The sequence below is a fragment of the Somniosus microcephalus genome, chromosome 6 (genome assembly GCF_052327205.1).
Source record: "Somniosus microcephalus isolate GS21.2 chromosome 6, FLI_Smic_1.0, whole genome shotgun sequence".
In the NCBI taxonomy this organism is placed as follows: Eukaryota; Metazoa; Chordata; class Chondrichthyes; order Squaliformes; family Somniosidae; genus Somniosus; species Somniosus microcephalus.
This window is the reverse complement of record NC_140992.1, coordinates 241,101,353-241,124,941: the sequence shown is the minus strand read 5'-3', so window position 1 is coordinate 241,124,941 and position 23,589 is coordinate 241,101,353. Positions and strand designations below refer to the sequence as shown.

The 23,589-nt window shown below is 43.3% G+C and overlaps 1 protein-coding gene and 1 long non-coding RNA gene across 8 annotated transcripts in view; one reads left to right on the top strand and one right to left on the bottom strand.

Moving 5' to 3' along the window:
- The window catches only part of fanca (FA complementation group A), a 93,294-nt gene that overhangs the window by 54,923 nt on the left and 14,782 nt on the right, over window positions 1–23,589 (bottom strand). For all 7 annotated transcript variants that reach the window (XM_085991630.1, XM_085991629.1, XM_085991628.1 and 4 more), the window contains exons 10-17: window positions 23,110–23,179; window positions 18,641–18,753; window positions 16,156–16,232; window positions 8,445–8,586; window positions 6,080–6,213; window positions 1,040–1,150; window positions 646–741; window positions 348–407 (exon numbers count right to left, since the gene is read on the bottom strand). In XM_085991630.1, the coding sequence (XP_085847756.1) occupies window positions 348–407; window positions 646–741; window positions 1,040–1,150; window positions 6,080–6,213; window positions 8,445–8,586; window positions 16,156–16,232; window positions 18,641–18,753; window positions 23,110–23,179 (803 nt within the window). The remainder of the gene's footprint in view (window positions 1–347; window positions 408–645; window positions 742–1,039; window positions 1,151–6,079; window positions 6,214–8,444; window positions 8,587–16,155; window positions 16,233–18,640; window positions 18,754–23,109; window positions 23,180–23,589) is intronic.
- On the top strand, window positions 354–18,723 carry LOC147116570 (uncharacterized). The gene is made up of 3 exons (XR_015078839.1): window positions 354–447; window positions 15,465–15,578; window positions 18,634–18,723. It is a non-coding gene; the product is annotated as an uncharacterized LOC147116570 (long non-coding RNA).

Sequence of the window (23,589 nt, the reverse complement as noted above, 5' to 3'; positions counted from 1 at the left end):
TTTGAAGTAACAAACCAGGTTTTCCCCTGTAAGTGAATTAATTATCCTACGCATAAAATTTGCAAGGTGTCACTACTGTCTTTAAAAGATAGTGTCCATTGTCCAATTAAAGTCTAGACTTTTTACCTAAAATTTCCAGCTTTCTCAGCAGATACAATGTTAGATTTCAGTTCTGCAGCATGCAATTTTCAGGGAATAAGAATGAAAAACAAAACCTTTAGTTAACAAGAGTGAACAAGAGAACTGGACTGTTTCTCAGCTTTAACACCAACGCACACAGACTGACACACACCCAGCTCTGTGGATCAGCCAGTGAGAAATCTGTGGCTGTCTATTTCTGTACTGACCTTAGGGGGCCCATGAGCTGTTGACAGATCCTCATACAGACCCATCTCCTCAATTGACACCTGGAAACAGAAATGTGTAGAGTTCAGACAGAATGAAAAGGTTTGTATTGGTTAGCTCGCTATAAGGATTTTTTTTTCTTTACTGTTGTTAATTATGTGTACCAGCAGTTATTATTTGCTTTTCATAATTTTAGGGAAAAAGATGCGATGTAAACAACATTCTAGAGCCTTTTCACTGTGTGAAACGAAACGAGACTTGCACCGCAATCCTGTTAAAGTACTCGGCTTCCTCACCAACCTGGAGATCTGCAAGTCGGGTTTTAGCCAGAGAGATATATTCCAGAAGCAGAAGACGATACTTTGATGCCACATAGGGAGGATATAAGATATGAACCTGGACAGGAGAGAGAGGGTTGCACAGTGTCATTCCTACTACAACAGAGCACTATAGGAGCAGAGATTTAGTCAGTACTATACACCGACACTCAGCAAATTTGCTTAACACCCGATATAACATTTAGCAATTTAGGTAGCAAAGAAATATTGCGAACAACGGTCATTTTAAATGCAACTACTTTTCTTGTTATCATCCCTTAGCAGAGTATATACAGATAAATGGACAAAGAACTTATCGATTCTGGTATCAGACCTCAGGCTAGCTGCTGCTACCTGTTCACTAATAACCTTCTTACCTTTAAGTACTGTGCAGTTTCAAATGGTACCAGGTCTGTCAGGAATTTCAGTAGAAAAATTAGAGCCTTCTTACTGCTGCCATGGTAACTGCTTGCAGACCCGAAGGAATTCTAATAAAAGGGAAAAAGGGGAGACTTTTGGGCGCTACATTTATTTTTTCTGCGTGCAATCCAATTTTGTACCAGAGCAGTGTTAAAGGATCCCGATGGGTCCATTTGATCCTCCAGTATTGTACAGCTAGAATCCTGCTACAAACTGTAGATAGTGTACAATGTGGCCCATCAGCAGCAACCATCAGAAATCTAATACAACTGTACAATGTAATACAGGAAACTTTGTGCTATCCGGCACCGACGGGACCAAGCTGTTGCCGTCCCATCAAAACTGCCGGACAAACCAGCGCTAATGTTGACACAGACGGAGATTTTGAGCTCCGTATCTGGCAACAAACCCTGTTGCTTAACAGCTTCTAAACAGTCAGCCGTACCTTGCAAGCGTCTCTGTAGCTTCGCGAGACCTTGCAGAGCCTGACTGGTGAAAAAAAAGCAACGAAAAGAAAAAAAACCTAACGAAACGGCTCCTGATTTTTGCCGGTGACTCAAGCATTCCGGACAGTTAACCTCCGGATAAACCAAAGTTTCCTGTACATGATTTTGACTGAATCATACTTCAAAATAAGGTACTTCAATCTGTATACAATAACAATACACCTTAATACGGTATCCCTGGCAGTTTTCAAACACTGAATCTGCCAAGTTAGGAAAGGCTGGCTAAGGGTGCCCTTGAATAACCAATTTTAAATAGAACACTAAAATGATTTTTAGAACACAGTAGCCTCAGGAACCGCTTACTAAATTACCACGTAAAAGCACCATCTGGTATGGAACCAAGGCATACAGATGAAGCGGTCCCAGATTTGAGTCCCAGTCTGTGCTGACTTAACTGATCTCAGCTAGATCAACACGCCAGGGCTGCGGAGGGTGACAATCAGCCAGGGTTCCCACTGATGGATATCCAGCGATTCTTGCTGGAGTACATGCAAGCGTCAGGAGAGGGCAAGGGCTGGCTTGTCTGGGATACCCCCCATAGTAGAGCCACCGACACATGACACTCGCTACTGAAGCCTCATGCATGATGAACAGCACTTGGGCGAGCTACTGAAGTGCTGAGATTTACAGTATTTGTACTTTTTAAATACGAAAAGGATGGTAGTCAACACCTCTCAGGATTCACATTTGTTTTCAGCCCTTCATTCTCCGCTCTTCCTGTCCCTTAAAAGTCACTGGTTAGCTCAGTAGTAAGACAACAGAGCACAGCGTTCCCATCAGTAGGCACAGATTACAGGCATGAATGCTGCAAGCTGTTTTACCTTTGTTTGCCCAATCCTATCAGTTCCTGGCTGATCGTTTAGAAGGGAATACTTACCAGAGAAAAAACTGATCTGGTCGATCCAAGTCAACCAAGAGTCCTGCATCATCTTCGTGCGAGTGCATGGGATAGCTTTGCAGTGTAGCAACAAGATGATAAATGATCCCCTGACTAAGAGGACTTGAATAATTTGATTTGTGCGATGCTGTTTCCTGGTTTTCTTTTACTGATGGAACGTAACCAAATTGATCAAATGGCAGTCACAAGCACTGCAGTTAGGACACAACTGAGTCCCAGAGGCTCTTTTGGTCTGCTCCACTCAGAGGGGACTGGTAACAAAGCAGGGAAAATGGAGCAAATTATTACTGCACATAGAGAATCCTAGCTTTGGATGAAAAGCACCATTCTATCCATCGTTCTGTATTGTAAGTACACATCACAGTGAAACACAGCAGCCTGCCAAATACAAGGATACACGCTGGGATTGGTGAGGGATATAAATGGGGAAAGAAGAGCATGAAAAAAAAAAGACATAACACAATTCATCAAAATAATTTCCGCCACCTCCAAAGTGATCCCACCACCAAACAAATCTTCCCTTCCCCTCTCCTTTCAGCATTCCGAAGGGACCGCTCCCTCCGCGACACCCTGGTCCACTCCTCGATCACCCCCAACACCCGGCACCTTCCCGTGCAAGCGCAGGAGATGCAACACCTGCCCTTTTACCTTCTCCCTTCCCCCTGTCCAGGGCCCCAAACACTCCTTCCAGGTGAAACAGCGATTTACTTGTACTCCTTGCAATTTAGTAAACTGTAGTCGCTGCTCACGATGCGGTCCCCTCTACATTGGGGAGACCAAATGCAGGTTGGGTGAACGCTTTGCGGAACACCTCCGTTCAGTCCGTAAGGGTGACCCCGAGATTCCGGTCGCCTGTCACTTTAATTCTCTGCTCCACTCCCACTCTGATCTCTCCATCCTCTGCCTCTTGCACTGTTCCAACGAAGCTCAACGTAAACTCGAGGAACAGCACCTCATCTTTCGATTAGGCACTTTACAGCCTTCTGGACTCAACATAGAGTTCAACAATTTCAGACTATAAATTGGCCCCTATCTTTTTTTTCATTTTTTTTTTCTCTCACATGGTAGCTGTTGATGATTCTGCCATTTCCAATTTACACTTCATCTAGAGCCATCTTTTGTTTCTTAACTTGTCCCATTACCATCTCCTTTTGCCTTGCGCCATCATCTCTCTTGTCTCTTAATCTTTCCTGCCTTCCATCCTATCACAGACCTTCCCTTCTGTTGTTTCCTCCCCTCCCCCCTTTCCCTGCCCCTGCACTTGCTTAAAAACCTGCTCCATTTCCAACTTTTTCCAGTTCTGACGAAGGGTCAGCGACCTGAAACGTTAATTCTGTTTCTCTCTCCACGGATGCTGCCTGACCTGCTGAGCATTTCCAGCATTTTCGGTTTTTTATTTCAGATTTCCAGCATCCGCAGTATTTTGCTTTAGTCATCAAAATAATTGCCCGCTGTCTCACTGGCTGGAAGCAAGCCAAGTCAATCTTGGGTATGATTGTCCAGCAGCAATTAGAGGCCTGCGAATCTCAGGATAGGTTATCTCCTCCATGGTGCTGTCAGCTCAATCAGATCAGGATGAAATAAATTGCTTGCAGCAAATCAGGGGTTAATAGGCCTAGGATTCAGCCGTTGTGGACAATCTCAGTAGGTAAAGAAACCGTGTACAGGAAACTTTCGATTAACCGGCCCCTAAATAACCAGAAATGTCGGTTAACCGGCAAAATTCAGGCGTAGGTTCAGGTAACTTTTATTCCTTTTTTTACTCCATCTGTTGCTGTGCAAGGGTGCAGCTGCAGCTGTTGCTAAGCTACAGAGACGCTTGCAACTTGTGCCCATTGTTCTGAAGCTGTAAGCAACAGGGTTTGTTGCTTTATACGGAGCTCTCAGCTCCGTATCTTTTACTATAGCGTTCAGTTATCCGGAATTTTTGATGAACCAGCACCACGTCGGTCCCGTCCGTGCCGGATAAAAGAAAGTTTCCTGTACCAACAAGTCCTTCAGCTGTTCTGCCTTCAATTTAATTCACACGGGTATCTGAAATGCACGGCGACGGGTATTGTGGAAAGAGCAGGGATACAGGTTATCGCAGTACTTTTAAATCACAGCTTCAAATTGAAACTCGGGCTTCATCTCATATAATGGCGCTTTAGCGATTGAATCCAGTCAAGTAATTCCTACTTAATTATGGAGTTGTTTGAATTACTGCCATAAATAGACATGTAGGTCTGGGAACAGCAGTTTGTTCACTCAAAGAATAGATTTCAAAGATAAATCCATGAGTAATGAGAATGCACCACTGTCCGTTCAAACCAGCATCCACTGCCGACCTGCTGAGACGCTGAATGATCTCATCAGGAGGGTTTTAGATGTTAAATGTTTATATAAACAGGAGGTCCCAGAGCTCGGGCTCGCAAAGATTAGTTTGTGGCTGTTAGACTGTTTTAAGATGATTTAAAAGTCTATCTACCCCAGCATTCCTTTCTTTTAGCATTTAGTGGTAGAGCAAAGATGAGAGAAAGGGAACTTAATCTTGTCTCTATATAGGACATGGGAACGGGGTAAATATTTGGCCCAAGCACTTATTGCACTATAAACAAAGCTTGTAGCACAGAGGCAAAAGGCTGGGAAAATTAGAAGCTGGGTAAACACCTAAAAATGCGGCTTCAGCTAAACGTGCAAACTACGTATTATGTAAGCACAGGCCAAGGTTGTATTAGAGTACAAGAATAGAGCCAGGTCCCCTTTAACTTCAAGGTGTTCTTGAGGGCTACGTGGAGGGCGGGAGCTGGTCACTCCAGGACTTGTCTTGTTCCCCGACATCAGAGAGCACTCTCGGGAGTAGTCGGAGCCTGGGAACCAGGTTGTATTATTTGCATGTCATTTCATATAAATGGAAGACCAAATCAGTCACTGTAATAAAGTAATAAAAACCCACTCGTGCATCAATCATAAGCGGAGTTTTTGTCGCCGGACTAACAACCCGTTGTTGCGACAGTAACCACTAAGAAATCCGCTAACAGTGGTTATGTAGCTCCCTTAGGAGATTAAGTAAGCAGGCAAAGGCCAGAACAATGCAAAGTCTGTTGGAAAGAGCCATTTTGTAGGGTTGTTAGTCAACGTCTGAAGTATTTACCTGTGGGGTTGAGGACCGGGGTGGGGGCGGCGAGGGGAAAGAATGTGAGGCACTTATCTCAAATTGAGCAGCGAGTCTCAGAGTATCTTGCCCTGAATAAGTCCTCAATTACTTTGCCCAATAAGGCTACCTTACACCCTTCTGTCTATCCCTCCCCCTCTCCGTGTGTTCAAATAATGCTTTGAGCTATTTGTGATTCAGCTATTATGGAACCTCATAAGATTCCAACTGAGATTCTCTCAAAGAATGTCAATAATTATTTCCAAGAGTGCCCAGCCTGACTAAATCAGACTGAATTTTGCTTTTGAATCAGATTATATCCTCAGCACGTATTCTGCAATTTTTAGAATCAGTACAATAGTCAGGATTGCCATATTCCTCCTGTAGAAGTGAGAGGGGACCTACTTTTCCTGAACGATAAGGCAGTTAAGTAGATTCCAGAGTGCTATTTTTGTCTTACCTTGAACCATTCGGAATAGCTGATGAAAACAGCTGGTCCCTCCAGTGCAGCCTGGCGTGCAAGCAGGAATGCAGTGATTATACTCTCCAACTCGTAATTCTCAAAGGAATTGATCAGCAACCTAGCTAGCAGTTCTGGAAAGACACGAGAAATTGTTGCACATTGAAAATCTGACCTGATGAAATTAATAGTAATTAACAGTGATTGTTTCTTGCTGCTGAGACACAATTGAATCTTCCAACTACCACTGAAATGTGCTCTTCAGTTCTCTCCTGGGATTTGAGTGGCAGTGCTTTACAGGATCTCAACCAATAACATCAAATCAGCAATTTCACCAATATGGCAAAGCAAACCCTTTCCAAACCTCCAGATCCACAAAATTGCAACAGGAGAACCCTACGAGTAAGAATTATAATTGTAAACAGAACCAAGTTGCCTGGGTTTTGCGGGCCAGATACCCAAGGTGTGCACGTTGCTTGTGGCCCATTGGTCATAGTTTGACATCCCTGGTTTAAAGCCACGCAGTGAAGGAAATCAAAGCTTTAGGTATAAATAATGGCACAGTCGAATGCAGAAAGTGTGAAGATCAACTTTGTTGCGTCATAATTACAGCCAAGTCAATATTGGACATGACTTTCTAGCATCAAATAGAGACCTGCTACCCCAGGACATGTCATCTCATCCATGAATATGCTGGCAGCCCAATTACAGCAGGATGAAATAAACTGTGTGCAGCGCCTCAGAGGTGTAATCCAGCATTTGCAGATGGTCTCAGCAGATAAAAGAAATTGTGCACCATCGGTCCCTCCACTGTTAAAGAACTTGTTATTCTTTCAATTTGAAAACCACAGGTAAATGTACGGGTGACTTGGGCAGCAAACAGGTATCATGGAAAGAACAGGAATGCAGGTTATCACAGTACTCCCCAATTAGATTAAAGATTTTAAATGTATTGTAACAGACTAAACTACTGCTGCCATGCACCTGAAGTATGCTGGAACTTTCAGATCCATCTATAATCTATTATATATTAAATTTGGTACATCAGGTGTGCATGTCACTGGAAACATGTTATCTACCTGCAGTATTTGTTACTCCTGTAGGAGGCGCAGAGATAGGGATTTTTTAATGCTAAAAGTCACATAACAGCTGCTAGTTTATAGTGAGAGTTTATTACGGAGATTGCACAAAATGCTTTTGAATTTGTTTTCATGCATCATTTTTCTTAGTAACTGAAATTTCTAATGTCTAAAATAAGGGTTTAAACAGTCCTTTTTAATCAAAAAATTACATATTTCACTACATCAGGATTAATATTATCCACTGAACTGTCCTGTGTCTTTTAATGCCTTCATTAAAGATTTTACTTGGTCTCCGCCTTTCCCAAAAGCCTGGACTTGGGGTCAATATTTTTTGCCAGAGCTGTGACTCTGTGAGCCATCTTTGGATCATCCAGCCTAAGCATGTAACTAATTTCTCAGGGTATATCAGTATAATTCCATCGGTTGTATTGATGGGATTATTTTTGTATACTTCCTAGAACCTTTGGTTCAGTTGCTTTTCTTCAAATCATTTTGATAAAAAACATAAATTTTAAAAGATTTACTCAGGTAAGATTTATGTTGAGTATGTTTTCTTTTGAAAAATGGGCTGTGTGTGTCTGAGAAAAAAATATTGTAATTACACACCTATTGTAGCTTTTGTTTTATGTTTTATAAACTTTAAAATGGTGTATTAAGCTAAGGAAGAGAGGAAAAACAAGACAGCGAGAGAAAAAGAGAATGAGAGCTAGCTGTCTTCATTTATTACTTCAATTTTCAAAAAAGTTAAATTCTGACAGCAACTAATTATCTCCATTGGACGGTTAGAAAAGGTCAATGCTAATCACTTATACATGGGGAGGAAAAGGAAGAGTTGAGGGAAGAAGCATCAGAGAAGAGAAAGTGATAGAAACAGAGAAAGGGCAACACAAAGACATTAGAGACACGCAAGGGAGTAACTATATTCTCTGACTTATCACATGCAACGTCACAAGAGATCGACTAATATTATATTAAAATCCTTGGGTTGGCAACCGCAATACATTGAAAGCAATGGGTATCATTGTAACGGAGTGACTGCTGTTCTTACGTCCATTGGAGCTGGTGCACTGTAACCTCTAAACACCCAATACTACAAAAAATACTGGTTGATCCTTTTTGCTCCAGTAGTGGCACTGTAACCTCTCGGCCGGTTACAAGAAACATAGCAGACAGACATACCGTTTCCGCGGCATGATCCTGTGCAAGACCAGGGGAGATACACTGGTATGATGCACTCTCTTGTGATGTGTAAAAGCAGCCTCTTATCCAAGCCCATTTCATACCTTTCAACTGTTGTTGGGTCTGTGGTTGGCAAACCAACAGTGTAGAAGCACAGGATAGTACATTCTGCCAGTTAACCTCGTGGGTCTCCAGAACTTGCCGAAAATGAGTGATCAGCTCCTCTGCACTGAATTGTACAAACAGCTGCACAAAGCAAAAAGAGACAAATAAAGAACATAAGAAATAGGAGCAGGAGGCGGCCATTTGGCCCTTCGAGCTTGCTCCGCCATTCAATAAATCATGGCTGAACTTCTACCTCGACACCACATTCCCGCCCTATCACCATATCCCTTGATTCCCTTAGTATTCAAAAATCTATCGATCTCTGTCTTGAATATACTCAACGACTGAGTCTCCACAGCTCTCTGGGGTAGAGAATTCCAAAGATTCACAACCCTTTGAGTGAAGAAATTTCTCCTCATCTCAATCCTAAATGGCCGACCCCTTATTTTGAGACTGTGACCCTAGTTCTAGACTGCCCAGCCAGGGGAAACATCCTTCCTGCATCTACCCTGTCAAGCCCCTTATGTTTCAATGAGATCACCTCTCATTCTTCTAAACTCTAGAGAATACAGGCCTAGTCTACTCAATCTCTCCTCATAGGACAATCCCCCCATCCCAGGAATCAGGTCTAGTGAACCTTTGTTGCACTCCCTCGAAGGCAAGTATATCGTTCCTTAGATAAGGAGACCAAAACTGTACACAGTACTCCAGGGGTGGTCTCACCAAGGCCCTATATATTTGTAGTAAGACTTATTTACTCTTATACTCAAATCCCTTTGTAATAAAGGCTAACAGTCCATTTGCTTTCCTAATTGCTTGCTGTACCTGAATGTTAACTTTCAGTGATTCGTGTACAAGGACGCCTCAGTCCCTCTGAACACCAACATTTCCCAATCTCTCACATTTAAAAAAAAATTCTGCTTTTCTAATCTTCCTCCCAAAGTGGATAACTTCACATTTCTCCACGTTATATTCCATCTGCCACATTCTTGCCCACTCACTTAACCTGTCTACATCCCTTTGCAGCCTCTCAGTGTCCTCACAGCTTACTTTCTCATCTAACTTTGTATCATCAGCAAAGTTGGATACATTACACTCGGTCCCCTCATCTAAATCATTGATATAGATTGTAAATAGCTGAGGCCCAAGCACTGATCCTTGCGGTACCCCCACTAGTTCCAGCCTGCCAACCCAAAAATGACCCGCATATTCTTACTCTCTATTTTCTGTCCGTTAACCAATCCTCAATCCATGCTAATATATTATCCCCAATCCTACAAGCCCTAATTTTGTGTAATAACCTCTTGTGTGGCATTTTTTCAAAAAGCATTCGATATTCAAATACACATCCACTGGTTCCCCCTTATCTATTCTGCTAGTTACAATCTCAAAAAACTAAGATATGTCAAACACGATTGCCCTTTCATAAATCCGTGTTGACTCTGCCCAATCATATTTGTATGATTTTCTAAGTGCCCTGATACCACGTCCCTAATAATAGATTCTAGCACAAAAGCAAAATATTGCGGATGCTGGAAATCTGAAATAAAAACAGAAAATGCTAGAAATACTTCCAGCAATTATTTCCAGAATTTTCTGTTTTTATTTATAATAGATTCTAGCATTTTCCCCACTACTGATATCAGGCTAACTGGCCTATAGTTCCCCGTTTTCTCTCTCCCTCCTTTCTTGAATAGCGGGGTTATGTTTGCTACCTTCCAACCCACAGGGACCGTTCTAGAATCTAGGGAATTCTGGAAGATCAAAACCAATGCAACTATCTCTGCAGCCACCTCTTTTAAAAACCCTAGGATGTAGGCCATCAGGTCATGGGGATTTGTCAGCTTTTAGTCCCATTAATTACTCCAGTACTATTTCTTTATTAATATTATACTTTTTTTTAAGTTCCTCATTCTCACTAGGCCCTTGGTTCCCCACTACTTCCGGAATGTTTTTTGTGTCTTCTACCATGAAGACAGATACAAAGTATTCATTTAATGTCTCTGACATTTCCTTATTCCTCATTATAATTTCTCCGGTCCCTGCCTGTAAGGGATCGACATTTACTTTCGTTAATCTCTTCCTTTTTACATACCTATAGAAGCTTTTACAATCTGTTTCTATTTTCTCTCTATCAATTTATTGGTCTTCCTTTGCCGAATTCTAAAATCCTCCCAATCCTCAGGCTTACTACACTTTTTGGCAACATTATAACCCTATTCCTTTAATCTAATAAAAAGCCATATTATTAATTGCTGATCCAAAAGATTAAAACATAGTTTTAAAAGGTCAAGTAAACTTTCAATATTACAAGTGTTCATAGCACCAGGGGGGTGGCAGTACAGGGGGAAAAAAGATGGAATAGGTGTTAGAAAGTAAAAAGGAGAAGCTTCAGTTATCCTAGACTGATTAGGGCCGTATATTGTAACCAGGCAACTAAATGTGCTGGCTGCTGAGCTCTAGTCAGGTTTCAGAAGCTCCGGAGGATTAGAGATACTGAACTAGCTGCTAGAGTCTTGTGGCAGTGCGGGAGTGAGCGATTGGCCACTGTACAGCTGAGGAGAGAAACAAAATTCAACGGGAGAGGTAATGTGAAAGGCAAAGGATTAAGAGAAGACAGGTTTATTCTTTCAGCCGCGACAGTTACTCTGCTTAACCATTGACGGGGAACGGAAGGAAGGGGTTAAAAGACAAGCAAAAAAAGAGTTGCATGAAAATGCAAAAAATGATTGGCTCTCTCTCATCACTCACACCAGACATAAAAAAAAACAGCAACAGCAAAATGTGTAAAATAAGGTTAAGCTGATCTTGGTTCAGATTTTATGGGTCATTTTGACCCGAATTAATCCAGCCCGTGATTTGAACACAAATCCAAGACAATGAAATTACCAAGGCAGAGCCTTCACAGCGAGTCAAAGATTTGGCTCGCTACCTTTTTTTTTATTTTTTAAGATCAGTACCTTTTATAAGAAATCTGAAGTGAATCAGGCCTGCAGTACAGACCAGCCTAAATTAAACTGACCAAGTTTAGGTTCATTTTGACTTTTAGCCCAGCATTATCTTAGTTTGTTGATAAATTTTTAAGTTTTGAATTCAGGATTGAGATATTTCAGAATATATTCTGATAATGCTTTCCCTTTTTAACACATTTGACCACAAGAGCTGTTCCTTCTTGTTAAGAGTCCCTGTCCCAAAAACAACTGGAATTGGCAAGCAGAGACACATTATCACAGTTATGCACACAGGGCCAATCTATTTATCTCTAATCTGCTGCTAAAAGTCTGTTTTAATATCAAACAAATAGATCTTCAGTGGCATCACTTACAATAAATTGAATATGAGCGCATCATGTATATTTTAGTGTATTATTCTGCTGCTAAGGTGGAACTGTGTTTAAGTCTAGAACCAGGGGTCGGCCATTTAGGACTGAGATGAGCAGAAATTTCTTCACTCAGTGGGTGGTATATCTTTGGAATTCTTTACCCCAGAGAGCTGTGGAGGCTCAGTCGTTGAGTATATTCAAGACAGAGATCAATAGGCTTTTGAATATTAAGGGAATCAAGGGATATGGGGATAGTTCAGGAAAGTGGAGATGAGGTAGAAGATCAGCCATGATCTTATTGAATGGTGGAGCAGGCTCGAAGGGCCAAATGGCCTACTCCTGCTCCTATTTATATGTTCTTAGGTCAGAAAGTCTAATAGCTTGTCAAGTTTTAGGATTTTTTGACCCCCCCCCCCACAAAAAGAGAAAGGATTTAGAAAAAAACAGTTACATTTAAGGGTTGTGCTTTATAACAAAATCTATTCACACCAGTTTTTGTTTTAAAAAGGGGGCACCAAGATGGAGCGTGATGAAGTGCTAATGAGCCAGGCTTTGAAATCGTTTCCCCCAAAGTCTGTAGACAATAAGCAATTTGTTAGCCTGCCTCAGTAATCAATAAACCTCTCGTGCCCATTATGTTGGGATGTCCCTGGTCCCAGGTGCTCGATGGGCATTGTCTAGGATAAGTTCTCCCTTCTGGCTGTGAACAGAAGGAGATAAAAAGCAGAGAGACTGGTTGCCAGTCAGGGCAGACTTTCACCAGAGAGTCAGAAGGTTGGAATTTACGATGGCAGTTAAAAGTTGTTTCGTTTCAGTCAAGCAAGACAGCCAACTGATGTAGGGAAGCATAGGATGTGCACTGTTTGCATTATTACACAAAGACAAGATATACTGATGTAATGGAGTCCGATCATAACTCTTTCTTTATATGTTCACGTACTGTGAAATAAAGCAGCTTGATGATTTGCACCTGTCTTTGCCTTACCAAGTGTTTTCTCAGTCCCCCTTCAAAAGGTTTGGAGACACGAGTGCCTGCTCAATACTCAACGGCTGAGCCTCCACAGCCCTCTGGGGTAGAGAATTCCAAAGATTCACCACCCTCTGAGTGAAGAAATTTCTCCTCATCTCAGTCCTAAATGGCACTACCACCATGCTAAATGGGATAGATTCAGAACAGATCTAGCAGCTCAAAACTGGACATCCATGAGGCACTGTGAGCCATCATCAGCAGCAGAATTGTATTCCACCACAATCTGTAACTTCATGGCCCGGCATATCACTCACTCTCCCATTACCATCAAGCCAGGGATCCAACACTGGTTCAATGAGGAGTGTAGGAGAGCAGCACCAGGCGTACCTAAAAATGAGGTGCCAACCTGGGGAAGCTGCAACACAGGACTACATGCATGCTGAACAACAGAAGCAGCATGCTATAGACAGGGCTAAGCGATCCCACAATCAACGGATCAGAACAAAGCTCTGCAGTCCTGCCACATCCAGTCGTGAATGGTGGTGGACAACTAAACAGCTAACAGGAGGAGGCTCCATGAACATTCCCATCCTCAATGATGACAGAGCCCAGCACGCAAAAGACAAGGCTGAAGCATTTGCAACCACCTTCAGCCAGAAGTGCCGAGTGGATGATCCATCTCAGCCTCCTCCTGAGGTCCCCACCATCACAGAAGCCAGTTTTCAGCCAATTCGATTCACTCCACATGATATCAAGAAACAGCTGAGCGCACTGGACACAGCAAAGGCTATGGGCCCCGACAATATCCCGGCTGTCATGTTGAAGACTTGTGCTCCAAAATTAGCCCCGCCTCGAACCAAGCTGTTCCAGTACAGCTACAACACTGGCATCTACCGGACAATGTGGAAAACTGCCCAGGTAGGTACTGTCCACAAAAAGCAGAACAAAGCCAACCTAGCCAGATACCACCCCATCAGTCTACTCTCAGTCATCAGCAAAGTGATAGAAGATGGTGTTGAGTGTTATCTAATGGCACTTACTCACCAATAACCTGCTCACTGATGCTCAGTTTGGGTTCCGTCAGGACCACTCTGCTCCAGACCTCATTACAGCCTTGGTCCAAACATGGACAAAAGAGCTGAATTCCAGAGGTGAGGAGAGTGACTGCCCTTGACATCAAGGCAGCATGTGACCGAGTGTGGCATCAAGGAGCCCTAGTAAAATTAAAGTCAATGGAAATCAGGGGAAAAACTCTCCACTGGCTGGAGTCATAACTAGCACAAAGGAAGATGATTGTGGTTGTTGTAGGTCAATCATCTCAGTCCCAGGACATCGCTGCAGCAGTTCCTCAGGGCAGCGTCCTAGGCCCAACCATCTTCAGCTGCTTCATCAATGACCTTCCATCCAGCATAAGGTCAGAAGTGGGGATGTTCGCTGATGATTGCAGTGTTCAGTTCCATTCGCAACTCCTCAGATAATGAAGCAGTCCATGCCCGCATGCAATAAGACCTGGGCGACATTCAGCCTTGGACTATTAAGTGGCAGGTAACATTCGCGCCACACAAGTGCCAGGCAATGACTATCTCCAACAAGCGAGCGTCTAACCACCTCCCCTTGGCATTATCAGCGCCGAATCCCCCAACATCAACATCCTGGGGGTCACCATTGACCAGAAACTTAACTGGACCAGCCACAAATACTGTGGTACAAAAGCAAGTCAGTGGCAGGGTATTCTGCGGTGCTTGACTCACCTCCCAACTCCCCAAAGCCTTTCCATCATCTACAAGACACAAGTAAGGAGTGTGATGGAATACTCTCCACTTGCCTGGATGAGTGCAGTTCCAACAACACTCGAAGCTCGACACCATCCAGGACAAAGCAGCCCGCTTGATTGGCACCCCATCCACCACCTTAAACATTCACTCCCTCCACCACCGGCGCACTGTGGCTGCAGTGTGTACCATCTACAAGATGCACTGCAGCACCTCCCAAACCCACGACCTCTTCCACCGAGAAGGACAAGGGCAGCAGGTGCATGGGAACACCACCACCTCCAAGTTCCCCTCCAAGTCCCATCCCGAATTGGAAATATATCGCCGTTCCTTCATTGTCGCTGGGTGAAAATCCTGGAACTGTCTCCCCAACAGCACTGTGGGAGTATCTTCACCACGCGGACTGCAGCGGTTCAAGAAGGCGTCTCACCACCACCTTCTGAAGGGCAATTAGGGATGGGCAATAAATGCTGGCCTTGCCAGTGACGCCCACGTCCCACAAACGAAAAAAAAGTGGTCACATGCAAAAGACCTGACTATCCGGTTCAGGTCACAATAGTGTTCTATTCTTAGACCCCTGCCTTATGCAATCATATGGGCAGTAGGTCCTACACCCCTAACAGGAGCACCTGGCATCACTGAACCCGAGATATCACCAGCAGTCCTGAACTTATAACATAGCTGCAAGTAAAATTAGCCTGAGCTCATTCAGAGTTCGATTGTTATTTAATCAGTAAATTTTGCAGCATGGAATGTGCTCATTAGTTTTAGGTCGCACTTTAATATTGTTTTGCATCATAAAAGTGTGTGATTTGGAGTGTAATGCCTATGCACTAATGCCTAACCTTTTAAATATATGATATATATAGTGTTGTTGGAGTCGCTAGAAATCAACAGGCTCTGAGACTTTTGTTGCAGCAAAGGCAAAACGCGTGTTACTTTATTCACTCTCCAGGAGGACCGAGTCTCAGCCTCGTTGCAGGGCTATGACATCATCACGCTACCGACGCATGACGTCATCACGCTACCGACACTCTTAAAAGGGACCCTGCCCCGATAACCCAACCAAGTACGTACATATAGCAACATTGGCCATACATAGTGAATTGTGTTTAGGTACATATAACAACATTGGCTATACATTGTGTTATTGTTCCTATGTGGTCTCCGCCACAGTGTATCTTTATCTATCTATAAATACTGATTACACATACAAAATTATCAAATTGTACTGATATGGAAAAAGAAAATTACCTTCCAAATTATATAAACAAACTTTATTTATAAAATCAGCATATTTTGATGAAAGATGTTAACTTAGCAGTCGTGTGTTCCCAGCCCCAAGTCCCAGGGTTACACTGTGGTCAATAAAACAGGGCTCTTTAGTGGAGTGACTTTAACTTAGTGAAAAACATATTCTACCTTTTGTTCTGGGAAGTCATTCAGCTAGCGAGTGGCAATTGTGGGGAAGTCAATAAGCATAGATTTGGGATTCTATCACAACAGTTCCGAAACATATTCTTCCTTAATGTTTCCTTTTCATATTAGCAAAGAAACGCATCACAATGAAATTACTATTTAGTTCATGCATTTGGGATAAATTCGGTTTCTTAAAAGTGTAATTATATTTCATAACAGTCAATTACCTTCCTGTACAAGGTTGTTAGAAGGGGCCCTGTTTTGGCAAAGCACCACTCTCCCTGCATGCGAATGGCATCAGATGCTGTGAAAGGAAGAAAATATAATGTTAAAGTTATGTACAACATTCCCTTCTGACCGAATTGCTATTTATATCCGATCCTTTTAGTACTTTAAGCAATAGGTTGATGGCATTATTCACTAGTTCTCCTATAGCCACAGCTACTAGAGAAATAGTGACTGAATGGCTTCAACCAGTTGAGCTTTTGTGATGATCGGACAGATGACCCAAGATCATGTGACATGGCACCATCTATACCATCCCCAGGTTAAGAAAAGCAGGAATGTGTGGTCACCATAATTTATTTTGCACTGCTTTTAATTACCCATTTTCTTCCCTTTTCCCTTGAAGGCAGCAACTTGTGCTTTAGTACAAAGTATACCGCTGCTGGCAGTCCTCTAGGGATCTCTCACCCAAACTGCCATTCTTCAAACATTAGCTAAACGGCAAGTGGTATTGGGCTATTTACCAATCGGGTAGTGCCGCTGTGGAGTTTGATCCTATCCTGGTCCGACACCCACATACACATTTCAACAGACGTTACCCAATAGCACGAGCAAGAGAGAGCGTGATGAGCCCGAGCGCATCAGAGCGCCTGGCTGACTTTTCTCTCTCCTTGGCCAACTCTAGTGCAGCCAACATCACCCCTCACTGAGATAAGAGAACTCAGCAGAGTCCAGAGATTGACCTGGAACCTTCATCATCGAAAGCTTAGTATCACAATGCAATGTCACCCCTTGTTAGTCATGTGGTTACCAGGGTCTGACGAGCAGCCATTACAATGGACCAATTGCAGCTGTGGTTTTTTAGTTGCATTGTTCCCACAATCTAATCTCAAGTGTTCAAAACCAATCAACAGCAGCTACCACAGAAATGTCATGGGGTTACCAGAGACCAGAGTCATTGCTTTTTTTTTTATAAACAGAATCCCAGTTAATCTCCACCCCAACTGCCTGTACAGGCATCGGTGCAGAGCTCCATCAATCCAACAGAGAACAAATTAGTTTGCAAATAGTTGTAGCTAATGACATTAGGAGAATGGGACACACCAGAACGATCGAGATGATCTTTGTTGCCAATGAGATTGTTTAAATCAATGGATTACTATTAACAATTCTTTTGTGCAATTTAATTGGCAGCACGGTGGCATAGTGGTTAGCACTGTTGCCTCACAGCGCCAGGGACCCGGGTTCAAATCCAGCCTCGGGTGACTGTCTGTGTGGAGTTTGCACATTCTCCCAGTGTTTGCGTGGGTTTCCTCCGGGTGCTCCGGTTTCCTCCCACAGTCCAAAGATGTGCGGGTTAGGTTGATTGGCCATGATAAAAATTGGCCCTTAGTGTTAGGGGGGATTAAATACGTGGGGTTACGGGGATAGGGCTTGGGTGGGATGGCTGTCGGTGTAGGGACTGGGTGCTAGGGTTTGGATGATCAGCCATGATCTCGTTGAATGGCGGAGCAGGCTCTAAGGGCCGAATGGCCTACTCCTGCTCCTATCTTCTATGTTTCTATGTAAAAAGTTATACAGTATAGATTAGGATCAATTTGCATATTGTTTAACTTATTCTATTTTGTGCATTTTAAACTATTTTTGCTTGAATAGTGAGAGATGGTAACAATATCATAAAAGAGTTGTCTAGGTGTTACAGAAAGGGAGGGTGAAGCTGCTGAATTAACAACAACAGCTGCAGTTGAAGGGCTGCAGGTTTTTCACTGTATCTTTACTGATCTGAATTCAGCTCCCACCAAGGCCCATGACTTACTTTGACTAACCTTTACAGCCTCTATCAACATCTCGGATGCTTTGCTACGTTAAAGGTGCTATATAAATGCAAGTTGTTGATGTTTTAACTTTCTCCATTCCACTAATCAGAGAAAAGAAGAATTTTTTTTTTGTTAAATCTCTTAAATGTGTTGTACGAATATGGAAATTTTAAACTGACATTTCTGAATGACCGAAAACGCTCCTGCCCTTGCCTAAAGGCCAGCAAAGTGGCTGCCTTAGCAAAACCGTCATGGTTTGCAATTTTAAAACAAGCTCCCCGATATAAATAGAACAATTTCTACAGCAATGTAAAACCACTTCCTTCTTGATAAATGGAACATTAATATGGCACCATCAACCAAACAGCATTATTAATGTGGTTAATGGAGACGTCCATGGACAGGATCAACCTACCTTCCTGACTGAAGAGTGGAGCAAGTTAAAAGAAGAAATTGAAATAAATGTCAGCTAAAGTAATCCAATCTGCCTAACCTTACTTGCAGAAGGAAAATAAAACACAATTTTTTTAAAATCACAGAAAGAACGTGACGAATTTTTACATGTTTATTAGTCCAAGTTCATAACATACACATGGATATTATAATCCAAGAGTGAGTCTAAAAGTTTAGCGTTTTCTAAAATGTCTCTGTTATTTGTTGCAGTTTTTACCTTCAAGCACAGGATTGTAGGTGAGAATCTGCGTCAGTGTGTGGTAGAAGAACTGCTTTAACGAATCCAGAGCGATGACACCATGGAACAATGCCACGTCAAACACACTCAGCCTGTAAGAAGTAGGACCAGTATAAATGATTAAAAACAGACATATTGGCGATAATCATATTTTAGAATTTGTTTTAAAAAGGTTTCAATTTCCAATTTTACTGCCAACAATTTACAATTTAAAAAATATTTAGAGTCCAGAGCACTACCAAGCATCTCTAATTTCAATACAAGGCAGAGCAAGGTGCTGCAATAGAATAGATCGTCTCTTCTCTCTCCAGTTTCTGTAAACAGACTTTTCTCCCTGCAATTGTAAACTGTTCGGAATAATCTGCGTAATAATCGGTTTACTAGATTTAGCAGTCTCATGCTCCATGACCATCCACTCTTCAAATCAACAGATACTAAGCGTAACTTACAGATTAGGACAACTAAAATACCTAATTACAATTAGATACAGGTAAGTACAAAAAATTCAGTAATATAACTGAACATACAGTACATGCCTTCATACATGCAAGTAATAGGTCAATTACACTTGGTAAGAAATATGAATGTTCTTGTTGAACACCGAACAAAGCTCGGACTCGGAATTGGTAAATTCAGTCGGTCCCATGATCGAGTTTACTTCTTGTAACTGCATAATGCATCGTGCAGGTTAAAAGTGGGAGAGTCACATCATGGAATTTCAGAAAGAACTGAACAGAAAACAAGTTTTTCACCAATTAAATGTCTGAACCATTTGTTCTGGGAAATTTCAATCACAACTTGTCCCAGGCCAATTTCAAATAACGACTCCTGCTATTGAGTTTAATTTTCCGACGTGATTTCAGGTAAACCCCCGAGTATACATCCCACGACATAAAGAAGGAAAGAACATCTTTGTCTGCAGTGATCCACACATCTCTCAGTTCTAGACACTAAACAACAACAACAACTTTTATTTATATAGCGCCTTTAATGTAGTAAAACGTCCCAAGGCACTTCGCAGGATTATTAATAGACAGAAAAATTGACACCGAGCCACATAAGGGGATATTAAAGGTGAAAGAGGTAGGTTTTAAGGAGCGTCTTAAAGGAGGAAAGAGAGGTAGCGAGGCGGAGAGGTTTAGGCAGGGAATTCCAGAGCTTAGGGCCCAGGCAACAGAAGGCACGGCCTCCAAAGGTTGAGTGATTGTAATCAGGGATGCTCAAGAGGGCAAAATTAGAGGAGCGCAGATATCTCGGGGGGGGGGGGGGGGGGTGGTTGTGAGGCTGAAGGAGATTACAGAGATTGGGAGAGGCGAGGCCACGGAGGGATTTGGAAACAAGGGAGGAGAATTTTGAAATTGAAGGCATTGCTCGATTAACCGGGAGCCAATGTAGGTCAGCGAGCACAGGGGTGATGGGTGAACGGGACTGGGTGCGAGCTACGACACGGGCAGCCAACTTTTGGAAGACCTCAAGTTTACGTAGGGTAGAATGTGGGAGGCCAGCCAGGATTGCGTTGGAATAGTCAAGCCTAAGAGGTAACAAAGGCATGGATGAGGGTTTCAGCAGCAGATGAGCTGAGGCAAGGGCGGAGACGGGCGATGTTATGGAGGTGGAAATAGGCGGTCTTAGTTATGCTGTGCATAGGTGGTCGGAAGCTCATTTCAGGGTCAAATATGACACCAAGGTTGCGAACAGTATGGTTCAGCATCAAACAGATGTTAGGGAGAGGGATGGAGTCAGTGGCCTTATACATAAACACACCTCATACATAGTCACCAAGGACAATGGATGAACTGGTGATTCAATATACAAATGATTCCAACAGGTATGACTAATGTTTAAATCACGCACAAAGTTGAACAAAAAAATGAAATTTTCTTCAGATAAAACTCCCCTGCTGTTGACTATATGTAGGAATGAACTGTTTTGATCTTTTGGTCAAAATACGTAGTCTGTTCTTTAATAAAACAATAAACTATTCAAAATCTGCAACACAAGGATAAGCCAATCCAAATCTTGATGTGACCATAAATTGTCCTTGTCCCATGCCACAGAGCTGCAATCAAATGTATTAGTGATTGACCATTGTATTCAAACACATGCTTCTTGCGGTAGAACGTGAAAGAAGTCAATGTTAAGATTTTTATGTTGCACAAGCCAAAGCTCATAGGCCTAGAAATTGAGTTTGCGCTGCGCCAGGGCTTTAGCGCCGGAAGTTAGCGCCGGCGCTAAGTCCCTTTGCGCGCGCCAAAAATTCAGTAGCGCCGCGCCCAAACGGCTGCCGGCGCTACTGAAGTGTTTTAGCGCCTGAAAACTGGCGCAACGCGCCGCATTGCGGCGCTATTCCGGCGCGGCAGGCTCGGGAAGTGCAGGCCTCCTCCTTCCGTTAAAGAGGAGCTGCCTGCACCCGGCCGCGGCCCGCGCAAATCTCTTCAAAAATGAGCCCGGCACCTCGGACAAGTGCCGGGCTTGCATCTGTTCCGGGGGGGGGGGGGGGGGAGAAGTCCGGGGAGGGAGCTGCGGGCAGGCGGCCGGCGGGAAAGCGGCCGGCCGCCGCGGGGCCTTTAATGCGCCGGCGCAAACACATGTTGGACTCTGTTGCCAGAGTCTTAGTTGCGGCTGCCACGGGCGAGGCGGCCGCAACTGAATTTCGGCGCTGGGGCCCGTCGGCATGGCAACCGGGATGCTGCGCACACCGATGACGTCATTGGTGCCGGCGCAGCGCTACCGGTGCAACGCCGCTTTAGGGCCCCAGGGAATTTTTGAACTGGCCATAACTCTGGCGCTAGTCCCTCTAGCGCCTCAAAAGCGGCGCTAAGCCTAGTGAATTTCTAGGCCATAATCTTCCCAGCATATTCAAGATCTGACACCATCAGCACACTGTGTGCACGTGAAACAGAAATTCCAACAGCCTGCCAATCCATGAGTTAAGTGGTATTTTTATCAGGAGGCCAAGCACACAATGATAGCTGTTCCATTAATGTCAATGCCTTTAACGTTTCAGATTACTTCTAGACTTGCCCTCAATATTGCTGAATAAGGAAAAGTGTTGAAGATGTGGAGGAAGACACAAATCTCCATATCCACATCAATACTCCTAGTAAATTGCAACATTCTATCCGTGATGAACAATAAAAAGGGTCCTGACAAAGGGTCTTCGACCTGAAACGTTGACTGTTCCTCTCTCCACGGATGTTGCCTGACCTGCTGAGTTTTTCCAACATTTTCTGTTGTTATTTTAAAAAGGGGTCTTTAATTGATTACAAATAATTTTTCCTCCTTTTCTACCCTCTTCTCCCGAAGGCACTGACTCATGCAGTGGTACAGACCCACAGGCACTGCCAGTTCCAGTACCTTTTCCAAGTGGCCGTTATTCAGTTGTGAGTCTAAAGAGTGGACATTGACAGATTATTTAACTGTGGAGGCATTGCAACCGAGCCTGATGCTATCCTCACCAAACATACACACAAATTTCCAGCTGGAGTCACTGATCAGCAATTAGGAGTGGGAAGCCTGGCTGACTCTTAGACCAGTGAGAAGCCAGTTATATTACACCAATCACAGGCTTGGTTCAAATCAACTCACTGCACAGTTCAGGGATCAAACACGAAGCATTCCTGGCCTGTATGGCTCAGCTCCACACTCAACAGTCGGCAACTAGCGGGGAGCTTTCCGCTCAGTCATTCTACCACTCAATGACAGTGGTAATTCCTGCTGTGTGTTATCATTAGATTACATCTCCATTATCTTTATACACATGCCAATAACACGCAGAAGCAGCCAGTCTGCATGCATGGTACATTAAGACAAATGCAGCTTAACGTATTTCAGTTGTTTTGTGACTTAGCACTAAATGGCCAGAAAGGTGAGTTTAGTTGAAAAGTAACTTGGAAGTTGCTGCAATGGCTGAGAGATAGAGGACCACCCCCACTCACCCCCGTCTGAGCTATCCAGGCCAGGAAAGTTCTAAGTTCAATCCCCAGTGTGTGTTGACTTAGCTGGGGCAGCAGTAGAGGCAATACCATTGATTGCAGTGCCCTGGGTTAAGGAAGCTAACATCACCCAGTGCTTCCACTCTAGTCTGCTACTCTGGGACCTCTGCTGAAGGGCACATATATGTGGATATCAGGAGAGGAGAGGACAGGATCAGGTTCCACTGTGATGTCCTCTGTAGTCTGCCATCAGCCAGCACTCACCTCACACATGAATCATGGATAGCTGGGGCAAAACACAGATTGCTGTCCTTGGAACCTTACCTCAACGAGACAGTCAACACGTACAGGAGAGGAGAGCAGAGAAAATTGGAGGGGAACAAAAAAAATAAAAATAAACTTTGTAAAAGAATGTTATACTTGGAACCACTATGCCCCTAGTTTGGAGCCAACTTCTACCAGTACTGACCTAGTCATGAACAAATTAGAGAATTTGTAGACATTGGCACATACCAGAATTGAGTTGCTTTCTGTCCAGAGGAGTCTTCTTTTTCTCTTTCCCTACACACATTATCCAGTAACCCTGGAAGAAAGGAATGGCAATAACAAATCATCCTGAACATGGGGTACATTTGTATGAAACAGGTAACAGACTTTCATAGTACATAAAAGCAGTAATTCAAGATAGCATCAACAACAATAGCTTGTATTTATAGAGCCTTTACTATAAAAAATAATTCCAAGGCACCTCACAAAGGTGTAATCAGACAACAGACGCTGAGCCAAAGAAAACAATATTAGGAGTGGTGACCAAAAACTAGCTCAAAGAGGCGGGTCTTAAAGGAGAGGGAGGTGGACAGGCAGCGGGCTTAGAGAGGAAATTCTAGAGGGTGGCACCTAGAGGGATGAAGGAATAGTTGCCAATACTGGGGCAAAGGGGGTGACGCATAAAAGGCCAGAGTTGGAAGAATGGAGAGTTCTGAGGGACGGCAG